Here is a 21,763-nt window from a genome sequence, read left to right as displayed (position 1 = left end):
CATCCAAGTAAGACTCCTTGAAAACTCCTGTTTCATCTTAAAAATTTATAGGAACTTGGGATGCCTGGGTGGCTCAGTGGCTCAGGTTGAGCACCCGCCTTCAGCTTGGGGTGTGATCCCGCGGTTTGGGATCGAGTCTCGTATTGGGCTCCCTGCATGGAGTCTGCTTCTCCTCCCTCTGCCTATGTCTCTGCCTCTCTCTCTCTGTCTCTCGTGAATAAATAAAATCTTTAAAAAAGAAAAAATGTATAGGAACTTAAAAATTCTACTTCATTATGCATCTGTATTTTAATATATAGGTAACCACACCTTCCCTCCCCACATTCTGAGTATAATCAATGGTCCTGGAAGATGTGCCACGTTTCCCTGGGACATTAAGTACCCTCCCTGCACACTGTGCTCCTCTCTCTAGTCCCCAGTGTAAGTAAGTACTCTACAGCAGAGCTGCCCAAGTGATGAAGTGTGGCTACAGCGGGGGCCATCTGTTAGAAGGCTACCGTTATGGCAAGATTTTGATCCACTCAGCCTTGGTGCACCTATGTTTTCAGCCATCTGCAGCCAGGGCCCTGTCATGCTCACTATGTATTCCCACTGCTTAGCACAGTACCTTTGCCCAGTACCTAAATCAAGGCATCAAATTCAGAAACCTGGAAAGATACTGGTATAACCTACACTGTACTCCAATTTCCTGTTTTACAGGCATCCATTTGTGTGGGTGTGTATAGTTCTATGCCATTTTATCACATGTGGGGACTGTGAAACCACCACCACAATCAAGATACAGTCCTGTTCCATTACCACAAAGATCATCTGTGCAACCCCTCTAGTCACACTCTCCCCTAACCCTGTTCCTAACCCATTAATCTATTCTTCATCTCTATAATTTTATCATTTCAAGAATGCTGTAAAAATGGAATCATACAATATGTAACCTTTGAGATTAGATTTTTTTGACTCAGCATGAGTCCTCTGAGATCCACCCAACTTGTTGCATTTATCAATAGCTCACTTCTTTTTACTGCGGAGTAGTATGCCAAGGTATGAATAAACCAGTTTGCTAACCACTTACCTGTTGATGGGCATTTAGGCTGTTGCCAATTTGGAGCTATTACAAACAAAGCTGCTATACACATTCAGAAAATGCACTTCTGTATGGACAGAAGGTTGCAATTCTGTGGAATAAATGCCCAGGAGCACAATGGCTGAGTTATATAAGATACGTTTAGTTTTTCAAGAAACTGTCAAACAATTTTCCACAGTGGCCACACATTTTATGTCCTCGCTAGCCTTATATGAGACCTAGTTTCTGTATCCTTGGAATATTGTAGCCTCATTATTTTTGCTGTTCCAGTGGGTATATAACATGGTTAAAACCAACATGGTTTTAATTTTCATTTCCCTAATGGTTAATGATAGTTCCCTAACAGTTAATGATGTCTTTCATATGCTTACATGGTTATCTGCCATCTGTGTTCATAATCTTTTGCCCATTTCCTAACTGTACTTTTTTTGGTTTTATAGTTTAGCCTTTTACTCTTGAATTTTAAGAGTCCTGTATATATTCTAGGTACAAATTCTTTGTGGTTTATAAATATCTTCCCCCAGTCTGTCCTTGTCTTTTCATCCTCAATATCCTAGCAAGGTCTTTAGCAGAGCAAAGGCTTTTAATTCTGGTTTACTCCAATTCATTGATTTTTTTCTTTCATAGACTATGCTTTTGGCATCACATTAAGAACTCTTATCTAACCTTAGGTCCTGAATCTTCTGTCTTAAATTTTTAAAAAAATTTTTGTTTTATTTTATATATTTATATTTCATATACTTTATATATTTAATTTCTGTATTAGGGATTTTTGTATAAGGAAGTTTAGGTTGAGCTTTTTTATTTTGGACTGTGAAGGTCCAATTGCTCCAGTACTGACTGTTGAAAAGATCATCCTTCTGCCATTAAATTGCTCTGCACCTCTATCAAAAATCAGTTCACCATATGTGCATGAGGCCATTTCTAGGTTCTCTGTTTTAGTTGTTTTTTTTTTTAAGGTTTATTTATTTATTCATGAGAAACAGAGAGAGAGAGAGAGAGAGAGAGAAAGAGAGAGGCAGAAACCTAGGAAGAGGGAGAAGCAGGCTCCTTTCAGGGAGTCCAATGCGGGCCTCAATCCCAGGACCTGGGATCACACCCTGAGCCGAAGGCAGACACTCAACCGCTGAACCACCCAGGCATTCTCTAGTTTTACCAATTTGTGTTTCTATTCATCTGCCGATACCACATCATCTTGATACCATAGTTATACAATAAGTCTTAAAAATCAGACAGAGTGATTCCTTCTCACCTTTTATGAAGTTATTTTATTTTAGTACATCACACATTTAAGAGGAAGCTTGTCTGTATCTACAAATAAATCTTTCTGAGATTATGATAGGAATTGTGTTAAACCTACAAAAATTTGGTGAGAATTGTACTATGATATGAGTACTATGTTAAGATTTCCAATCCATGAACATGGTATGTTTCCCCATTTATTTGGTTTCCCTTATCAGCGTTTTGTTGTTTTCAACATGTGGGTCCTATACATGTTTTATTAGACTTATTTCAAAATATTTCATTTTTTAAGAGAAACTGTAAATGACTTTTTTTTTTTTTTAATGAAAAAGAAAAAAAAGGACATGAGTGGGAAGGGCAGAGAGGAGAGAGAGAATTTCACCAGACTCCACACTGAGCATGGAGCCTGACACAGGGCTCCATCTCACAACCTTCAGATCATGGCCTGAGCTGACTGTGCCACCCAGATGCCCCTAAATGACTTTGTATTTTATTTTATTTTTTATTTTTTATTTATTTGTGTGTGTGTGTGTGACTTTGTATTTTAAATCTTGGTTTCCATGTGTCTATTGATAGTAATTAAAGTAAATAAAGATAATTAATTTTTGCATGGTGATCTTATATACAGAAACCTGGTTTAACTCACCTACTAGTTCCAGGAGATTTTTCTGGTAGATTCTTTAGGATTTTCTATGTAGACTATCATGCTTAGACTTTCTGCAAAGAGTTTTATTTCTTCCTTTCAATTCTGTTTACCTTTTATTTCCTTTTCTTACCTTCATGTATTTACTAGAATATCCCCCACCCTTTAAATAATCTTTTAAAAATTTTAAATTGAAATAATTTCAAAACTTGCAGAAAAATGCCAAGAAAAACACAAATATTTTTTTCCCCTAAATCATGAGAGCAAGTTACAAACATGATATAATACCCCTGAATATTTTTGTGTGTATTTTCTACAAAGGACTCAATCTACTTACCACAGTATAGCCATCAAAATCATAAAATTAACAGTGATACTTTACTAATTCAGACCCTATTCAAGTTTCCCCAAATGTCCTAATAATGCCTTTTAAATAAAAGGATCCAATACAGGATCACATGTTACATTTTTAAAAGATTTTATTTATTGAGAGAGAGCATGCATGAGAGCACACAAGTGTGCTCACATTGGGGGAGGGGCAGAGGAGGAAGGAGAAGAAAGAACCCAAGCAGACTCTGTGCAGAGTGCAGAGCCTGATCTGGCTTGATCTCACAATCCTGAGATCATGACCTGGGACAAAACCAAGGCTGAGCCACTCAGGTGCCCCGACCACATAATGGGTTTAGATGTCACATGTCTTTGGTCTCCAACCTAGAACCATTCCTCAGTCTTCCCTGGGAAGAGTTTTATAACTCTTTAAAGATTACAGAGTATCAATCCATTTGAATTGTCTGATATTCCTCAAGAAGGAGTACATATTGTATACTCTGGCAAGTTCAGCAGAGTGATGCTGTATACTCACCGCATTCTATGGGGCAGTTCAGGATTTCAATGTGATGTATTTCATTATTGGTCCTGATTATTCGTTTAAGGTTGGTATCTGCCAAACTTCTCTGCACAGCTACTATTCTCCTCTTGTATTAATAACTATTTTATGTAAGGGTTTTTTAAGACTATGTAAATCTTCTGTTCCTCATCAGCATTTTACCGAGTTTACCATCTATTTCAACATTTATTACTTGCCAACCTAAGGTAGATCTTTCCTTTCTCCCCATGTATTTATTCATATTTCTTTATACTAGTGCAAATTCATGGATTCCTATTTTATTCAGTAGGTTATAACTATTATTAATTTCAAATGTTCAAATCAACACCAGATTTGGAACATGAGCTTTCAAGATGGTTTCTGTGTCCTTTTTGACATTAGCCTCATCATTTCTTGATCAACCTTACCTTCTGGGACTACAAGATATTCCAGGCTACTCTTATACTCTCCCTGCCCCACCCCTGGAATCAGTAATTTCTTCAAGAAGCCCTGTTTCTTCTAAGTGGAGAATGAAATTTAGATATGAAAAGCTAGGCATGCCCAATACTAAGAAGGTGTCATTATTCCCAAGGCTTCTCAGGAGTCAGGGCTAGGAAATATAAGCACACATACATTTCTATGTATCTGTATATCCATATTCACTGAAAACCATGAGTTCATACACTGATACAGTAATTCTAGTCTAACATCACCGGGTTCACTCCGTCTTTCCTCCATTCTTCAAACATGCCCTCCTCTTATCTACATGCCTTCCACATGCTGGTCCCCAATTCCAAGGGTTTTTAGACTTAATTATTCAGAGGAGAGAGGAGAGGCTTAATGAAGTCTTAATACTTCCTTTACTATCCTACTATTAGAGGTAACAGGAAATATATATAATTTTTAAAATATCAATAATGCCCTAGCTGAAATATATAACAAAATAAATGGAAAGTAGTTTACAATAAGATAATATCTATTTTAATATATATAAATAGTTGAGTAGAAATACACTAGAAAAAAAAAGCCCCCACAAATTTCCAAAATGTCTCTTAGGGAATGGTAAATACCCTTGTTGAATGAAAGTCACTCCTCTACAGAGTATATGTAATAAATTAAATTATAAGGCAGTAAGATTAGTGCCTAAGTACAGAAATAAAGTGCTATAGAAACAAACTAGTAACTTCTAGCGAGTACCTCTCAGAGGAGTGATACCTATGTCTTGAAGACTCAACAAAACTTTACTGGGGGACAGGTAGTCCAGTTTAAAAAAAGGGGGGGCAGTCCCAGTGACCCAGCAGTTTTAGCACCACCTTTGGCCCAGGGCGTAATCCTGGAGACCTGGGATCAAGTCCCATGTCGGGCTCTGGGCACAGAGCCTGCTTCTCCCTCTGCCTCTCTCTCTCTCTCTCTCTGTCATGAATAAATAAAATCTTTATAATAAATAAATAAATAAATAAACAAACAAATAAATAAATAAATAAATAAAAATTAATTTAAAAAAAAGGCTGCACCTGTTAAGGAATCAACAGTGTAAGATGAGAAAAAGGTAAATGGATGAAGAAAGTGAGGAAGAGACAAGGAATGGGGCAAGAAGTAAAGCATACAAGAGGTATTTCAAAAATAATTAACCAACGTTCTATAGGTCAAAAAGCTGGTGACCTGAAATTCACCAACAGTGTTATCCATTCATGAACTGCAGTTCTATTGTTCAAGCTTAACAGAGGACAACACATCCCTTACCGTATGAATTTCAGATATCTGAAGTCAGCTATCATGTTGTTTAGTATAAGTTTTCTTTCCCCATCTAATCAATTCTAGCTTCTTCACTAAGAATTGTGTTTTTTAAAGATTTTATTTACTTATTCATGAGACACAGAGTGAGGCAGAGACACAGGCAGAGGAAGAAGTATGCTCCCTGAGGGGAGCCCAATGAGGGACTCAACCCCAGGGACCCCAACCTGAGCCAAAGGCAGATGCTCAACCACTGAGCCACCCAGGTGCTCCAAGAATTCTAATTCTTATTTCTTGGATCCACTCCAGTGCATCAATGATCTGTAGAAATAAACTATTAAAATATCTTTGATTTAGAATGGATAAAAATTGAAGATTAAAAACAACCAAATTAAAAAGAGAACCAAAGGTCAAAGTCCTAACATGTAATGAGAAAACCTTTAAGCAAAAAAGTTGACAATAGAATGGTTTGAAAATGTGAAGTGCATTTGGTCTTTATTTTTAAAGCTTAGATGGGATAAGGAAGAATGTTAGCAAATATTTACATAAGAGTTACTATAAAATTTAAGTTATATCTATACATGTTCTGATTACTATTATACAACAGCTTTTATCTAAATTTGATTACTAAGAAAGATGACAGAAGCCTGTCATGTATAAAGGTCTGTTTTAATAATTCAAAGGTCTTCTGTCTTATTATTCTGAGACTACCAAAATGTTTCTTCATAATTCTTTGACTTGTCCGTACATTTTCTGGATTATGACGAAAATAGTGATGGTTTTAAAACATGTCCACAATTCTTTGATAATTCTTCCATCTAATGGTGGAGCATCAATCTCTTCTCCTAGAACCTGAATGGCCACTAATGAAAAGAATGTGATGGAATGATGAGACTTCTAAATTTAGGTGGTACAAGGCATTTCAGTTCCCAGATGGCTCCTTCAGGACACTCACTCCTAAAACCCAGCTACTCTTTGCAAGAAGTCCAGGTCACATGGTCATGTAGGTGTTCCAGGTGTTCCAGCTGACAGCCCATAACCGAGCGAGAAGGCCTCGGCTATCATCTGAACTATAACTGCACGCAAGACCCTGAGCAAGAATCTCCTGAGTCCAATTAACCCCCAATTTTGCATTGATGAAAAATGACTGCTATGGTTTTAAGGCTGTTTTGGGGTGGTGTGTTATATAGCATCAAATAAAATGGTAGCTTTGTTTCTTTTTTTCCAATCTGTATGCCTTTTATTTCTTATTTTTTCTTTAGTGGCTAGGACCTAAAGCATGATGTTAAGTAGATGTAGTGAGAGTGGGCATCCTTTTCTTGTTCTTCATTTTGTTAAAAAAAAAAAAAAGTTTCTAACATGTTATCATTCAGACTTAAGTTATTATAGGTGTCTCTTAAGTAGCTTATATTAGGTTACAGAAGTTCCCCTCTCTTTCCAGTTTGCTATGTGTTTTGTTTTTAATCATGAGCAAGCACTGACTTTAAATAATCTTTCTGCATCTACTGAAATATTCATATGACTTTTTCTCCTTTACCTCATTACTGTGGTGAACCAACATCTTTAAGATTTTCTAATGTTAAAAAAAAAAAAGATCTACTAATGTTAAGCCACCCTTTTATTCCTAAAATAAACTTACAGACTGCTATATTCAGTCTGCTAATCTTTGCATCTATATTCACAGACTGCTATATTCAGTCTGCTAATCTTTGCATCTATATTCATGAGGGAAATACGCCTGTAACTTTTAGTGTTATTATTAAACTTTTCAGGTTTGGTTATTCAAGTTCTGTAACAAGTTCACAGAAAGAACTAGGCCCTTTTCTTAGCACTTTAATTTTTATCATTCTGTTTTAATATATTTAAGACAACTTTTTTTTTAAAGATTTCCTTATTTATTTTACAAAGAAACTGCATGTGAGTGAGCAAGGGGAGTGGCAGAGGGAGAGAGAATCCTGAAGCAGACTCCTCACTGAGTGCAGAGCCCGATGCAGGGTTTGATCCCAGGACCTAAGATTATGACCTGAGCCAAAATCAAGAGTCAGATAAGACACTTAACTGACTGAGCCACTCAGGCACCCCAAGACAACATATTTTCTTTGCATTACTGTTTTTGCTGCTTTACAAAAGTTTTGGTAAGTAGTATTTTACGTACTGCTCACTTTTAAGCATTTTAAAGTTTCCACTATGATTTCTTCTTGACCCATGAATTACTTAGAAATCTTTAAATCTCCAAATTTATGTGAACTTTTGCCTTTTTATTAATAATCTATAATTTAATTGCATTCTGGTCAAAGAACATGGCCTATAAGACAGCAATTCCTAAACTGTTAAGATTTACTTTACAGCCAATTCGATGGTCCATTTTTTATAAATATTCCAAAATCCTAGAAGAAAATGTATTCTCTAATTGTTGGACGTAAGGTTATATATATTTTTCTTATTAAAATAAGCTTGGGGATCCCTGGGTAGCTCAGCGGTTTAGGGCCTGCCTTTGGCCCAGGGCGTGATCCTGGAGTCCCAGGATCCAGTCCCGCGTCGGGCTCCCAACATGGAGCCTACTTCTCCCTCTGCCTGTGTCTCTGCCTCTCTCTCTCTCTCTCCCTCTGTCTATCATGAATAAATAAATAAATATTTTAAAAAATATAAAAAATTAATAAAAAATGAAATAAGCTTAATTATGTGGCTGATCTTCTAGTTCTTTACCAATATTCTGTCTTACCAAAAGGCCATAAACATAGAAGTGTTGATTTCTTCCTGTAATTCTATTGAGTTTTGGTTAACATACCTTGAGGCTATTTTATTGGAGTTCAATTTGCCAACATATAGCATAACACTCAGTGACCCTGAGGCTATCTTATTGTTATACAAATACATTTATTATACAATTCTTAAAGCTAATACTGAGATTTTCATTTAGAGTAGCTATGCCATTTGCTGAGATTTCTTTTTATAGGGAATGGTGAGGTGAAGGAGGTCTGGAATTCTTCCTCCCCACTTAGTAATTTTTTATTTTTTTAAATTTTTAAGTAAGACTTTATTTATTTGAGAGAGTGTGCATGTATATGGGGGGGGGGGGGCAGAAAGAGAATCTCATGCAGACCTCTCAATGAGCAGGGAACCAGCCAGACATGGGGCTTGATCTCATGACCCCGAGACCATGATCTGAGCCGAAATCGAGTCAGAGGTTTAACTGATGGTGCCACCCAGGCACCCCACAGCTGGTAACTTTTAAAAAAGTACGTTTATTGAAAATCTTGTTTTGCAGCAGTAAGGGACTATGGACTATCTAATCTGCCATACCACTAGAATCAAAAGTCTCTGTGTCACCTTCCTTTAAAAACTAACAGTTTGACATGAATGAACCTTGAGGATATTATGTTAAGTGAAATAAGCCTGTCATAAAAAGACAAATACTGCATGATTCTACTTACATGAAGTATCTGAAGTAATCAAACTCATAAACAGAAAGTAGAATAGTGGTTGCCAGGGGCTAGAGGGGAAATGTATGTTTGCTGTTGTTCAATAGGTAGTTTTAGTCATGCAGATGAAAAGATCAGTTGTACAATAACATGCATATAGTTAACACTATATCAATGTACATCTAAAAATTGTTAAGAGGGTAAAATTTATATCATGTGTTTTTTTAACCACAATTTAAAAAAAAAAAAAAGGCAACAAACTGTTTCAGGTTCAGTAAAAACAATGACAGTTCACTAAGTCTTGCTGACAATTCCTTTTAGACCAAACACAAGATTTATAGAATTTCTACCTGTCAGGCAAAAAGTAAGGAAAATTTCAAAATTAGCAGATTAGCAGTAGTCTCTAGTAGTATAAATTCAATTCTCGAAGTGATTATTAAGATCTTTTACTCTATTCTCAACCAACCAAGTTCTTGCCTATCTCTTTCACAATTGTCTCACAACTGAGACAATGGAGGTTATCTTTTGGTCAGGCAATTATAGGAACATTGTGGACTTCCTTAAGTTCTGTTTCAAAATATCCCCATTTGATTATGTTTCTCATATTCACTCCTCCAAATGTAGTTTCTATATGTCAATCTTAGGACTGGTGCTGAGCTGGGTACATAAGGATCATGTAAGGAAACTGTTTAAAAACAAAGATTTCCAGACATACTGAATCAAAATCAAGAAAAAAATCTGAGACTCATAAAAAATAATTGATGTCCAGTTTCCCTTTACCTAGCTGGTTATCATATATTTTCTTAAAAGCCATCCCTAACTCCCTAGACACAGATCCACCAATACATGGTCCTATTTCATGATACATATACAGCACAATGGGCCTGTATCTCCCTCACTACACTGTGAATTATCAGAGGGCAGGATACATATATTCACAGTATTCTCAGTGCACAGCATAGTGTCAGTCAGCTATACAGCTGGTTTTCAATACACATGTTCTGAACCAAACCAACAATGCTAAGTATTATGTATGGAAATACATTTTTAAATGATACAATGACTATCAATAACGAAAGGTGTATCTACATCATCTGGGGAGTGTTTAAAAAATATACATTCCTGGGCTTGTCTAGACTTAATGAGAGCTATCACCTCCATGACCTCCTCCACTGCATGAGAATAACACCCAAGGGGAAGTGGTCATGAAGATATTTGGAAGAGGATTTTCACTTACATGCTCCAAAAAGGGAATGATACATTTTTAGACACTGAGTTATTAGTAACTGGTCACATTTGGGGGTGCCTGGCTGGCTCAGACAAAGGAACATGTGATGCTTGATCTCACGGTTGTGAGTTCAATCGAGCCCCATAATAGAATGTAGAGATTACTTAAAAATAAAATTTTTAAGGGATCTGGGTGGCTCAGTGGTTGAGCATCTGTCTGTCTTCGGCTCAGGTTGTGATCCCGGGTCCAGGGATTGAGTCCTGCATCAGGCTCCCCACAGAGAAGCCTACTTCTCCCTCTATCTATGTCTCTGCCTCTCTGTGTGTCTCTCATGAATAGATAAATAAAATCTTTAAAAAAATAAAAAATAACAAAATAAAATCTTTAAAAAAAAAAATCTTAGAAACTGGTCACATTGGGAGAACTCTAAGTGATTCAGTTTTACCAAAATCAGTAATTTGTAAGAAAATGGGTAGAAAAAATCTGAGTATGTGAAGGATCAGTCCCCAAAAGATCTTGTGTGATAATGATACAGAACTAATTTCTCATAAAACTTATGGAATGCTACTGGAGGGGAGAGTGAATACAGACACGCTTTTTACAAAGATTATCCTGGATACCATATGGTGAACAGACTGAAGTAGGAACAGAATATAGACAAGGCAACTAGTTAAGAGGCTACTGTAAAAATCCAGAAGAGGAAGAGTGAGGGCCTGAACCAAGCCAGTACTAACAGAATGAAGAAGAGATTTAAAACACATTGTGGGGGGATCCCTGGCTGGCTCAGCGGTTTAGTCCCTGCCTTCAGCCCAGGGCGTGATCCTGGAGTCCTGGGATCGAGTCCCATATCAACTTCCTTGCATGGAGCCTGATTCTCCCTCACCTGTGTCTCTGCTTCTCTCTGTGTGTCTCTCATTAATAAATAAAATCTTTAAAAAAAATTAAAATTAAAAAAATAAAACACATTGTGGGGATGCCTGGGTGGCTCAGTCTGTTGAGTGTCTGACTCTTCACTTAAGCTCAGGTCATGATCTCAGGGTTGTGAGACGGAGCCTTATGTCAGAGGTTCTCTCTCCCTCTCCCTCTGCTCCTCCTCACCCTACCTCCCTCTCAGTGCACACACACTCTCTTCTTCTCAAGAAAAAAAAAAAAAGAAAAATTAATTTAAAAAATAAAATATTGTGGAAATGGAATTATAATTACTTAGTTATCAAGTAGATATGGGAGCTGAATAGGAGAGGAGTCTGAGTTTCTAGCTGCAGCAAATGTGTCAGTAATAGTACCATTTATGAACATTGGCAATAAAACAAAAAGCAGGTCTCAGGGCCAGGATCAATGGACTACGTTGGGAGCAATGCTAACTCAGTATCTAGACATACTAAGTCTGAGGCAGCTACAGAACATCCACACAGAGATGAGTGCTTTGCATAAATGGATCTATAGCTAAAAGGAGATCTAGGCTACAGATGAAATTTAGAGTGACAAGCAGATGATAACCAAACCCACAGAAGATGAGACCATTCACACAGGTGTTAGAGTAAGAAGGAAGGGGAGACAGAACCCTGAAGAACATAGTCAACTGAGGAACAAAAGTTCTGAAAATGCCTGACTAGCCAGAGAAATAATAGCAAAATTTTAAAAAATACAGTGTTAGGGAAGCAAGGCAGAGTCAACAATGTCAAAAGTCATAGAGGGATAAGAAAATAAACCAATGGAAAGTCCCTCACTGCATTTGAAAACTAGAAAGCTTGAAAATAGTACTTTAGAATAAAGGTTTCAGTGGGGAGGCTGGGGTAGAACCATGGGCTAAAGAATGTACATGTGTTGAGGCTGGAGAGACAAATAATATGGTGTCTTTTTTTTTTTTTTTTTTTTTTTTTTTGTAGACTGTGTGTGCACACAGGTATGCATGTGCTTGTGCCCACACAGGTAACAGAGTAAGTGGAGCTGAGATGGGATACAATGGTTGAGACGAGAAGAGGCTGAAGCACATTTACATAGTAAGGGAAAGGAGCTACAGGAAAGAGGTTGAAGACAGAGTAAGAGTGGTGTTGATGGTGAATGAGGTCTCTGAGGAAGAATGAGGCATCAGGATATAAACCTAAGACATGAGGGAGAAGGGTTTTTTTTTCCCCTGGGACTTCATGAAAAGAGGATTGAAAAGAGAAATAAGTTTCTGGGTGGTAGAACATGAAGTTGAAGAGTTATTTCTGAATTTTTAAAATGTTTCTCTGCAGAATTAAAGGCGGATCACATTCTACAAGTGGTGGGCATGGAGGTGGATTGAGAGCTGGTTTCCCGGGGGCCATGGGGCAGTGGGAGTGACAAGGGCATGTAGGAAGACAGCAAGACACCCCCAGGTCTAGTCAGTGCACAAGCCCACCCAAGGTACACTCATGAACCCCAAGGTTACAGAAACTGAACGACTATCTGACACTAGGTTTCATAGGCGAGGTAGAATTAAAGAGCCACAGAGATTATTTTCCTAACATATCAGAACAGCAAGAAAGTCATTAAGTAATAAGTAAAGTGGAGAAGGAAGTAATGTACTGTAATAAATGAAAAAGTCAACAAACTAAAGATCCTGATGAAGTCAAAGGGCTGGGAAAACAGAGAGTAGCCCTCAAGGTAGCAGCATTTAAGACTTCCGGTTGAGAGCTAAAGAGGTCCAGAACTGTAAGGCTAAGGCATCATATGGTCCCTTCTCAGAGACACAATCCCATCTAGAAACAAAGAAAGAGGTACTGAGAGAAGAGGGCAAAGAGGAAGATAATGAATGGCTCGTCAGCATTCAAGCCGTCAGCAAACCTGGGAGAGGTGGCTACCACGCAGGGACTATGAAGTCAGGTAAGGACAGATACAAGATTGGTAATGTGACATGTCTGGATGGCACAAGCCTCAGAGCAGATCGTTTTAATTTGCAAGTTGGAGAATAAGGGCCTAGTTTAGGAAACTCTGGTTACATGGGAAGCAAGAATAAGTAGCTTCTACCTCAGAGAGACAGAAAGGTATTTTACTCAGAGAAGAGCCAGGCTTCAAGGAGAAGGTGTAGGGGAGAGGGTTAGCTGAGTGGCATGCTCACAGCAGAAGGCAGCTCCAGGGGATGTCATAGATACAGTGGCCAGAAAGACAGCAGAGGGGCACTGAATCACATCTCTGAGGAAGAAACGTCTCTTCCTAATACTAGGTACCTACACAAAGCAAATGACTCCCTTCCTGAGAAGACACACAGAAAAAAAAGCTCAAGCTAGTGAGGATGGAGGTGAAGTTAGTAAGCACACCAGTAAGTAAATCAAGCTCTCCTTGCAGTCCAACAAGCAGTTGAGTACCTGAGTCTAACATTTAAGAGAAAAATCACAAGAGTTTCATTGACGTGTTTACATACTTGAGACAGATTTAAGTTGCAAATGTCTTACTTTTAAGTGTCTCAGTTCCAATTTTTAAAAATTCCACCATTTAGATCAATTCGATCAAACTAATGAGAGGGTTCAAACACAGTTTATCACATCCAAAGATTGCAATTACAACAGATGTATGTAAAAATCAAAGGCAACTCGTGACTTGGCACAGGAAGATGGGACGGATCTCGTGGCAGAGCTATTCCACTGGTCTGTATCCAAACTGTGGTGGAGACCCCAGACTCTACCATGTAACACAGCTGAGCAGAACTGAACGCAGCCACAAATGAGTGTAGGTGACACCAGGGAGATCTGGATGGATGGCATCCATGTCGATTTCCTGGTTGCAATTATGCAAGATGTTACAACCGGGGAAAACCAGGGGAAGGGTATGCAGGATCTTTGAGTGCTATTTCTCACAAATGCATAGTAATCTACAATTATCAAAATAAGAAGCTTGGGTTTTTTTAATTAGAGGCAACAAAGCAAGGAGTACCACTGGAACAGTCTTTAAAATTCATGGTAAACACTAGAGATTAGTGTTCTAGCTCAATGATACTCAACAGAAATTTGAGAGGGTGAAGGGGCACCTACACGTTAGAACCTCTGCCCACACCACCCCCATTCCCTGAACCCACCCCCAGAATTGTTGCCATGGTGAGCCAGGTTTCAGAGGAAGCTTGTCATATCTTCAAATGTGCTGCAAGTGAAGAAGAATAGAAAACCACTCTCCGCTGTGACTTATCTTTACAAACACCACTAACTGGTAAAGAAAACATGTCAGAGAAACATAATACTCAGTAAGTAATTTAAAATAAACATGAAATATTTTAAGAGATTACTTTTTTTTTAAATAAGCATTTTTTTTTTAAATTTATTTATTCAGAGAGAGAGAGAGACTGAGAGGCAGAGACACAGGCAGAGGGAGAAGCGGGCTCCATGGAGGGAGCCTGACACGGGACTCGATCCTGGGTCTCCAGGATCAGACCCTGGGCTGCAGGCGGCGCTAAACCGCTGCGCCAAACCGCTGCGCCACCAGGGGTGCCCAAGATATTACTTCTCAAAAGTAGTCTGAAATCTCTGATTTGCCCAAAATCAGCCAATACACTTTTCATGAAAATGTACTTGGGCAACAGAAAAACAAACATTTTGTTTCTTTAAGAAAGGAAGTACGGACCTTTTCCCCAGCAATTAGATTTTCAGTGGTATATCCATACCCTCCTAACAAGGAATACAACATAAATAAGGGTATATAATCTTTGGCCTTGAGTAGAGTGAGCTTATTCAGCCTACATAGGAGGCCTCAGCATACTAGCACCATACCTCATCAACTAGAGGAAAAGAGCTACACACAAGCAGGAACCAAAATTAGTACTTTTTTTAAACGTTCCTACTAACAAGCAGCCCCAAAGAAAACACCTAGGCCCACTAAAATCAAATATGGGATAACACTGTGGAATAGTAAGGCAGCCTAATTTAGTATTTGAACGAATGGTTATCAATCAGAACAAAAAATAAAATCACCTCAGGATAAACACATTTTTAAAACCACACTATGAAAATTATTCACAGAATTGTGTATATATATGAGTATTGGAACCCAAATGTCCAACCACTAAGGAACCATTACATAAAAGAATGGCATATTCAAAGACACTGAAAGACTTATGACAGGAAAAGGCTTACAACATATTGTGAGGTAGGAAAAGAGCCACAATTAATACGTGAAGGATTCTAATCTCAAATTTAAAGGAACGTGTGTGGGAACACCTGGGTGGCTCAGTCAGTTAAGCATCTGACTCTTGGTTTCAGTTCAGGTCATGATCTCAAGATCAAGAGACTGAGCCCCACGTCAGGCTCAGCGATCAGCATGGAGCCTGCCTGAAATTTTCTCCCTCTCCCACCCCTTCTGCTCACATGCACACTCACACTCTCTCTCAAATAAATAAATATTTTAAAAATAAAAATTAATAAAAGTATGTATATATGTTTATTCAGGAAAAAAATACAAAAAGAATATAAATCCAAAAGTTTTACATTTCTTTTTAAATCATGAAGCTTTTCCCTTTACACATTTCTGTTTTAAGTTTTCTACACTAAGCAAATATTACTCTTATAATTTGGGGGAAAAAAGCAAACTACACTAACATTTTAAGCAATATTTAAAAGGTTATGGAACAATAAGAAAATATACATATATGAATACACATACACACATGATAATTATTTTAAAGAAAGAAAATTATGCATAAGATTAAAAAGTTAGTAGGACATACACAAAAATAATGGTGACTGTGTTTGAAGGATGCAAAAATTATGAGCAATTTTCTTTCCTTTTTACTATGTAGTAGTTTTTCTTTAAAGAACATGTATTGGGACCCCCTGGGTGGCTCAGAGGTTGGGCGTCTGCCTTTGGCTCATGGTGTGATCCCGGGGTTCAGAGATTGAGTCCCGCATAGGGCTCCCTGCGAGGAACTTGCTTCTCCCTCTCCCTGTGTCTCTGCCTCCCTCACTCTGTGTCTCTCATGAATAAATAAAATATTTTTTAAAAAATAAAATAAAGAACATGTATTATGTTAATATGAAGAAAACCACTGTACTTAACCCTAATCCCAAACCTTCTTTTTCATTGTATCCTGCCTCCTAAAACAAACCAACAAACATACACATGCACACAAACCCACAAGTACTTACATGGGCTTACATCTCTGTATCTGTTTCGATTTCTGTTTTCTGGAAACTTGGCCACTCTATGAGGATAGTCATGGGACTCATTGCGAATTTCCTTAAAATAACAAAAATATATTTTAACATTCCTCTTAAATTGTATATAGCAAAACAGATATTTTCCCAGCCAGTATAAAGTAACATTTATCAAGCACTGATGATATGCCAAGTACAACACAGAACTCATTGTCAACATTATCTCATTCAGTTCTTACAACACCAACAGGAACAATTATCATCCCTGGTTTATATGGGAGGGATGACAGGCTTTGAGAGGTTAAACAACCTGCCAAAGTTCACAAAGCCAGGAAAGTGGCAGGACCCAGGACTCCACAGACATCCTTCAGGCACCAGAGTCCCTGCTCTTGAGGTATTTATATACTGACAAGCAATATTCAACCCCTACAAGCAACATTAAACACTATACGTAACACAAAACTAATGCAATGGAGGTGGAGGTGTATCTAAGGCTAACATCATACTCAGATTCTCACTAAACTCTCAGTAATATCTACCTCTATTTTGGAGTTTCCATCTTAAAACTTTCATCTATTTCTTCATGTTCGTGCCATTATTACTGTTACTTTGAGTCCAGAAATATCCTCAAATTTTATTTCTAGAGCCATAAACAGCAGCCATTACTAAGCCAGAAGCTCATTCTAGGACCCCTACAATTCTCTGCATTCCACTATATAAGAAATTCCATAAGTGCACTAAGCACTCAGCTATTTGGTGTATGTTTTTTTCACCCAAATAGAACATATTATTTTGAGAATTCAGGTAAAAACAGAAACATTAAAAAAAATTGCATTAACAGTAAAAATTAATTGGGTTTTGGCTCACACTATCACATATAAGAAAAAGCATTTCAAAAGTGAGGCACCACTCAATTGTATAAATTAAGCATAAATAAATCATTCAAATCACTTCTTGACAAATGCCCCTACTATTGGTTCCTCATGCTTGTATGTCACCAACTCAGAACAGGTTAACTTTCTAGCCTGTATTTTCGTCCACGGTTTTAAGATGCAAAGAGTAGGGAACACAACCTTTCAGGGGGAGGAATCTTAGTCACACTGTGCGTACAAAGAGCATGTGGAACATAACTTATTGTTGGTACAGCCACTTTGGAAAATGCAATCTGCCACACACACAAACAGAAACACATACTACATATTCGCTACAACTGTTGCTACTGACTTTTATTTTTAAGATTTATTTATTCATTTATGATAGACAGAGAGAGAGAGAGAGAGAGAGAGAGAGGCAGAGACACAGGAGGAGGGAGAAGCAGGCTGCATGCCGGGAGCCCGACGTGGGACTCGATCCCAGATCTACAGGATTGCGCCCTGGGCCAAAGGCAGGCGCTAAACCGCTGAGCCACCCAGGGATCCCCCTGCTACTGACTTTTTAATGCTTCCTTCTCATCCAGCAATCTCATTGAGCTCTCTAATATTTTGGAGTGGCTGTGAATTTCTCAATACTATCAAATAGTGGTAATTCTGTCTCTTCCCTATCCTTCAGATTTCTTATTTATTCATATCTCATTTCTTTTTCTTATCCAACTCCACTGGCTAAGATTGCCTATTCAACAGTAAGTAGATTATTTTTCCCCCTGATTTTAAAACAACTGTCCCTAAGCGTAATACCTGCTTTGGGTTTCTGGTTAATAGATACTCTTCAAGTTAAAAGGGTTCTCTTCAATCTCTAGTTGGGTAAACATTTTTTATGAGTGGGTGTTCAATTTTATTCAATGTTTCCCCTGCATTTATGGAAGTGATCATATAGCTGTTCACCTTTACTCTGGTAATGTGCTGAATTACAATTTACACATTTTCACTTAGTAATATGCCTTTAAGGCTCCTCCATGTCTTTTCATGGCTCGATAGCTCATTTCTTTTTAGTGCTGAATAACATCCCATTGTCTGGATGAACCACCATTATTTTACATAAGATGTACATCTATGTTTTTAAGGTAAACTGACCTTCAATTTTCTATTTTTATATGATTTATTCAGTTTTAGTATGAAACTTATATAGCCTCATAATAATCTGGACAGAAATACTATCTTTCAGTTTCAAATACTTTTCCACAAAAGCATATTATAACAAATAATTGTAATTAGCCGAAAACATGAAAAAGTGTTAACTATTAACTACACATTAATTAGGTAAGTTTTTAAACATTAAATAATAAATTTTATATGTAAAACTAAACACATTCAGTTCTAGGCTTAAAGTTATTTGCATAACCTCAAACACTTTATAGAGCTGAAACACTATAAATTTTATATTTCAAGTGAGTAACTGATAGAAAAATGTTACCTTAAAATAATACAAAAAGTTTTCTGTTAATGACTTTTCTGTATCAAGTGTAGGAAAAATACATTGGCCAAAATAAAAGATTCTGATAACACTATACAGATGAGAATAAAGTATTCTCATACATTACTGCAGAATGTAAACAGATACAATGGTTGAGAATGATTAAGATCATAAATCTGACCTACCAATTTTATCTACTAGGAATTTGTATCCCATAGCCACACACCTGCGTGCAAAGATTTATGCATAGTGAAAAAAGCACAAAAGAATATGCTCCCATGACAGGGAGGGAAAAATCCACTCAAACATAAATATGTCTAGCATACAGTGAGTAATTCTAGGAGATGAGAAACTAGTAACTTTTGGTGGAAGGCTGAACATCTAGGGAAGGGTACAGATTTATGTAACTAAAATGTGTTTTCATCATGAAATATTTCAAACAGAAAAATATACATATCACAACACGTTACCATCAGTGACATTAAACACTTATTGCCACTTTTGAATATCTGCTTCAGATCTTCTTTTTTTTTTTTTTTAATTTATTTTAGAGAGAGAGTGTGCACAGCGGAGTGGGGAAAGGGGAGAGGGAGAATCTTAAGCAGACTCCATCCACACTGAGCATGGAGTTGTCATGGGGCTCGATCCCATGACACTAAAATCGTGACCTGAGCAAAAATCAAGAGTCAGATGCTCAACCAACTGAGCCACCCCAGTGCCCCGAAATCTCTTTTTTAAGAAAAGGAATAAAACACATCATTGCAGCATTATTTATAAGAGCCAAGATGTGGACAACTTCAGTGCCCATTTATAGGGGAAAGAATAAAGATGATGTGACACACACACACGCACACAAATGTAAAAGGCGAAAGATTTATACGATCTGAAGAGAAACCAGAGTATTCAAATGTAAATAAAACAATGAACTACTCGGCCAAAAACAAGAATGAAATTTTGCCATTTGTTACAGCATGGATGGGCCTTGAAATATGCTAAATGAAATAAATCACAGTAGAAAGACAAACACTGCATGATTCACTCACATGTGAAATCCAAAAACTACAAACAAAATAAAAGCAAATTCATATATACAGAAAACAAACTAGTGGTTACCCTCTGGGGAAGGGGGCTTGAGAGTGGATGAAATGGGTGAAGGAGGACAAATGCATGGTAATGGATAGTCATTAGTCTTTAGTCTTGTGGTGGCCATCACTTTGTCATGTATAAAGATGTCAATTATAAAGCTGTACACCTGAAACTTACACAACTAAAAAAAAAAACCTCCACATATCAGATACAGCTAAATGCTCTCCCCTATCCTACCTCACTCTCTTTTTTTAAAAAAGATTTTATTTATTTATTTACTCACGAGAGACACACAGATAGGCAGAGACACAGGCAGAGGAAGAAGCAGGCTTGTCAGAGGGAGCCCGATGCGGGACTCGATCCCCCAGACCAGGATCACGCCCTGACCTGAAGGCAGAGGCTCACCCACTGAGCCACCCAGGTATCCCAGCCCCTCTCTCTTTCTAAAGTAACCTGCCCTTTTAACTCCTTTTATTGGACACTTTTTGTGCCATTTGGATTTCAAACCATATATTCATAGATTACTTTAAACTAGCTAAAATACTAATAAATACTAGTATTAATATCAGCTCTAATGCTATAGTTTTAAAAATCACATTGAAAAGTTGTTGCAACCCACAGAATGGGAGAAAATAGAAGTAAATCATTTATCTGATAAAGGACTGCTATCCAGATTATATACAACTCCAATTAAAAATTTTTTTAATGGGCAAAGAAGGTCCCTCTATTACACTAGCCCTTCTTCAATGCCTGTGTTATGCATAGACACCTATGTTCCACACTTAAGTGCATCTATCTCTCAGCTGCTGATTCCAATTTTTAAACTAAAGAAACACACTTATTTGTATATACCACAACAAGTCCTTACTGAGGTTAAAAAAAAAATTAAATAGGGTAGTCTCAACTAACAGAGGTATCGAAGAGATTTTAATTTCCCAAACACCATAAAACAGCCAAGTTTGGGGGGGTAAAGAAATACATTCATAACAAACACATTCTATTTTTTCACCAATAAAAAACCCCCCACAAAACTCTGTAAGAGTCCATTCTCTCAAATTTCCAATGTTTGTTCCTCTTTATCTTTAATTTCAGTGCATTTAAGAAGACCAGAACTCCCAATACATCTTTCCTTCACTGTGCAGGATTATAGTCAAGCTCAACAAAGAACCCCCAATACTTTAAAAAGTACCTCCAGAGGTCCACACTAGTTGCATATCCCAATATCCATTCTTTATTACTCAAATTTTCTAATTTTTACTTTCTAACTTTACTTTCTAACTTACAACCTGTTAGCCAAACTAACAACCTGTATTTTCCAGCCTCCCGTATAAGTAACAATGATCATGAGACAGTCCCAGGCAAGCAGAAATCCCTGGACTGGGCTGCAGGAAAGCTTTTATCCAAAGGGCTGGCTCTGCTGACCTGTTGCTTCTCAATTCTGCCTGCCTTGATGTTGGGGGTGAAGGGTGAGTGGGCACAATATATCCTGGGCTTACAAAAAGCACATTCTAAGGAAGGCTAAGCAGAAACAGAGGAAATGCAGTCTCATGGAGCCATAGTAACAACTCCGGACTCCTAGCTCCAGAATTTTCACTGTAGTAGAAAAATAAGCCTCTATCTGTTATGTCAGCTACTGCCTGATATTCCTCCTCATGCAGCTAAACATAGATCTCTAATACTCATGGTATGGCCAAATCTCAGTTAACTAGGTCTGACACTGAAGGAGTCATTTTCAAGAACACTCAATATACAAAAATAAATAATTTTATAAGTACTTTTTATAAACAATAAAACTCATGGTGTTTCTCAAAATGGGAATGGGAAAATCGGTGTTGAGTTATTCACTATGTTTGTATCGTATCTGGGAAAATCGGTCTCCACTGACGTTTGATGCTAAAACATTTCCCTCCTAAAGCAGAGACAACCCATAAACAGTGGCCCTAAAGACTAAAGATGTTTCCTGTCAGCACCAAAACCTGCAAATCCAAGATTTCTCAACCTCAGCACTACTG

At 37.6% G+C, this 21,763-nt stretch overlaps 1 protein-coding gene across 2 annotated transcripts in view; it reads right to left on the bottom strand.

The window, feature by feature from the left end:
- PTPN2 (protein tyrosine phosphatase non-receptor type 2) overlaps positions 1-21,763 on the bottom strand; it is an 86,580-nt gene that overhangs the window by 46,693 nt on the left and 18,124 nt on the right. For both annotated transcript variants that reach the window (XM_026005997.2, XM_026005996.2), the window contains exon 2: positions 16,308-16,398. In XM_026005997.2, coding sequence (XP_025861782.1) covers positions 16,308-16,398 — 91 coding nt within the window. The remainder of the gene's footprint in view (positions 1-16,307; positions 16,399-21,763) is intronic.

Source organism: Vulpes vulpes, chromosome 13, assembly GCF_048418805.1.
Source record: "Vulpes vulpes isolate BD-2025 chromosome 13, VulVul3, whole genome shotgun sequence".
NCBI lineage: Eukaryota > Metazoa > Chordata > Mammalia > Carnivora > Canidae > Vulpes > Vulpes vulpes.
The sequence above is the reverse complement of the archived record's forward strand: the minus strand, read 5'-3'. Positions and strand labels throughout refer to the sequence as shown.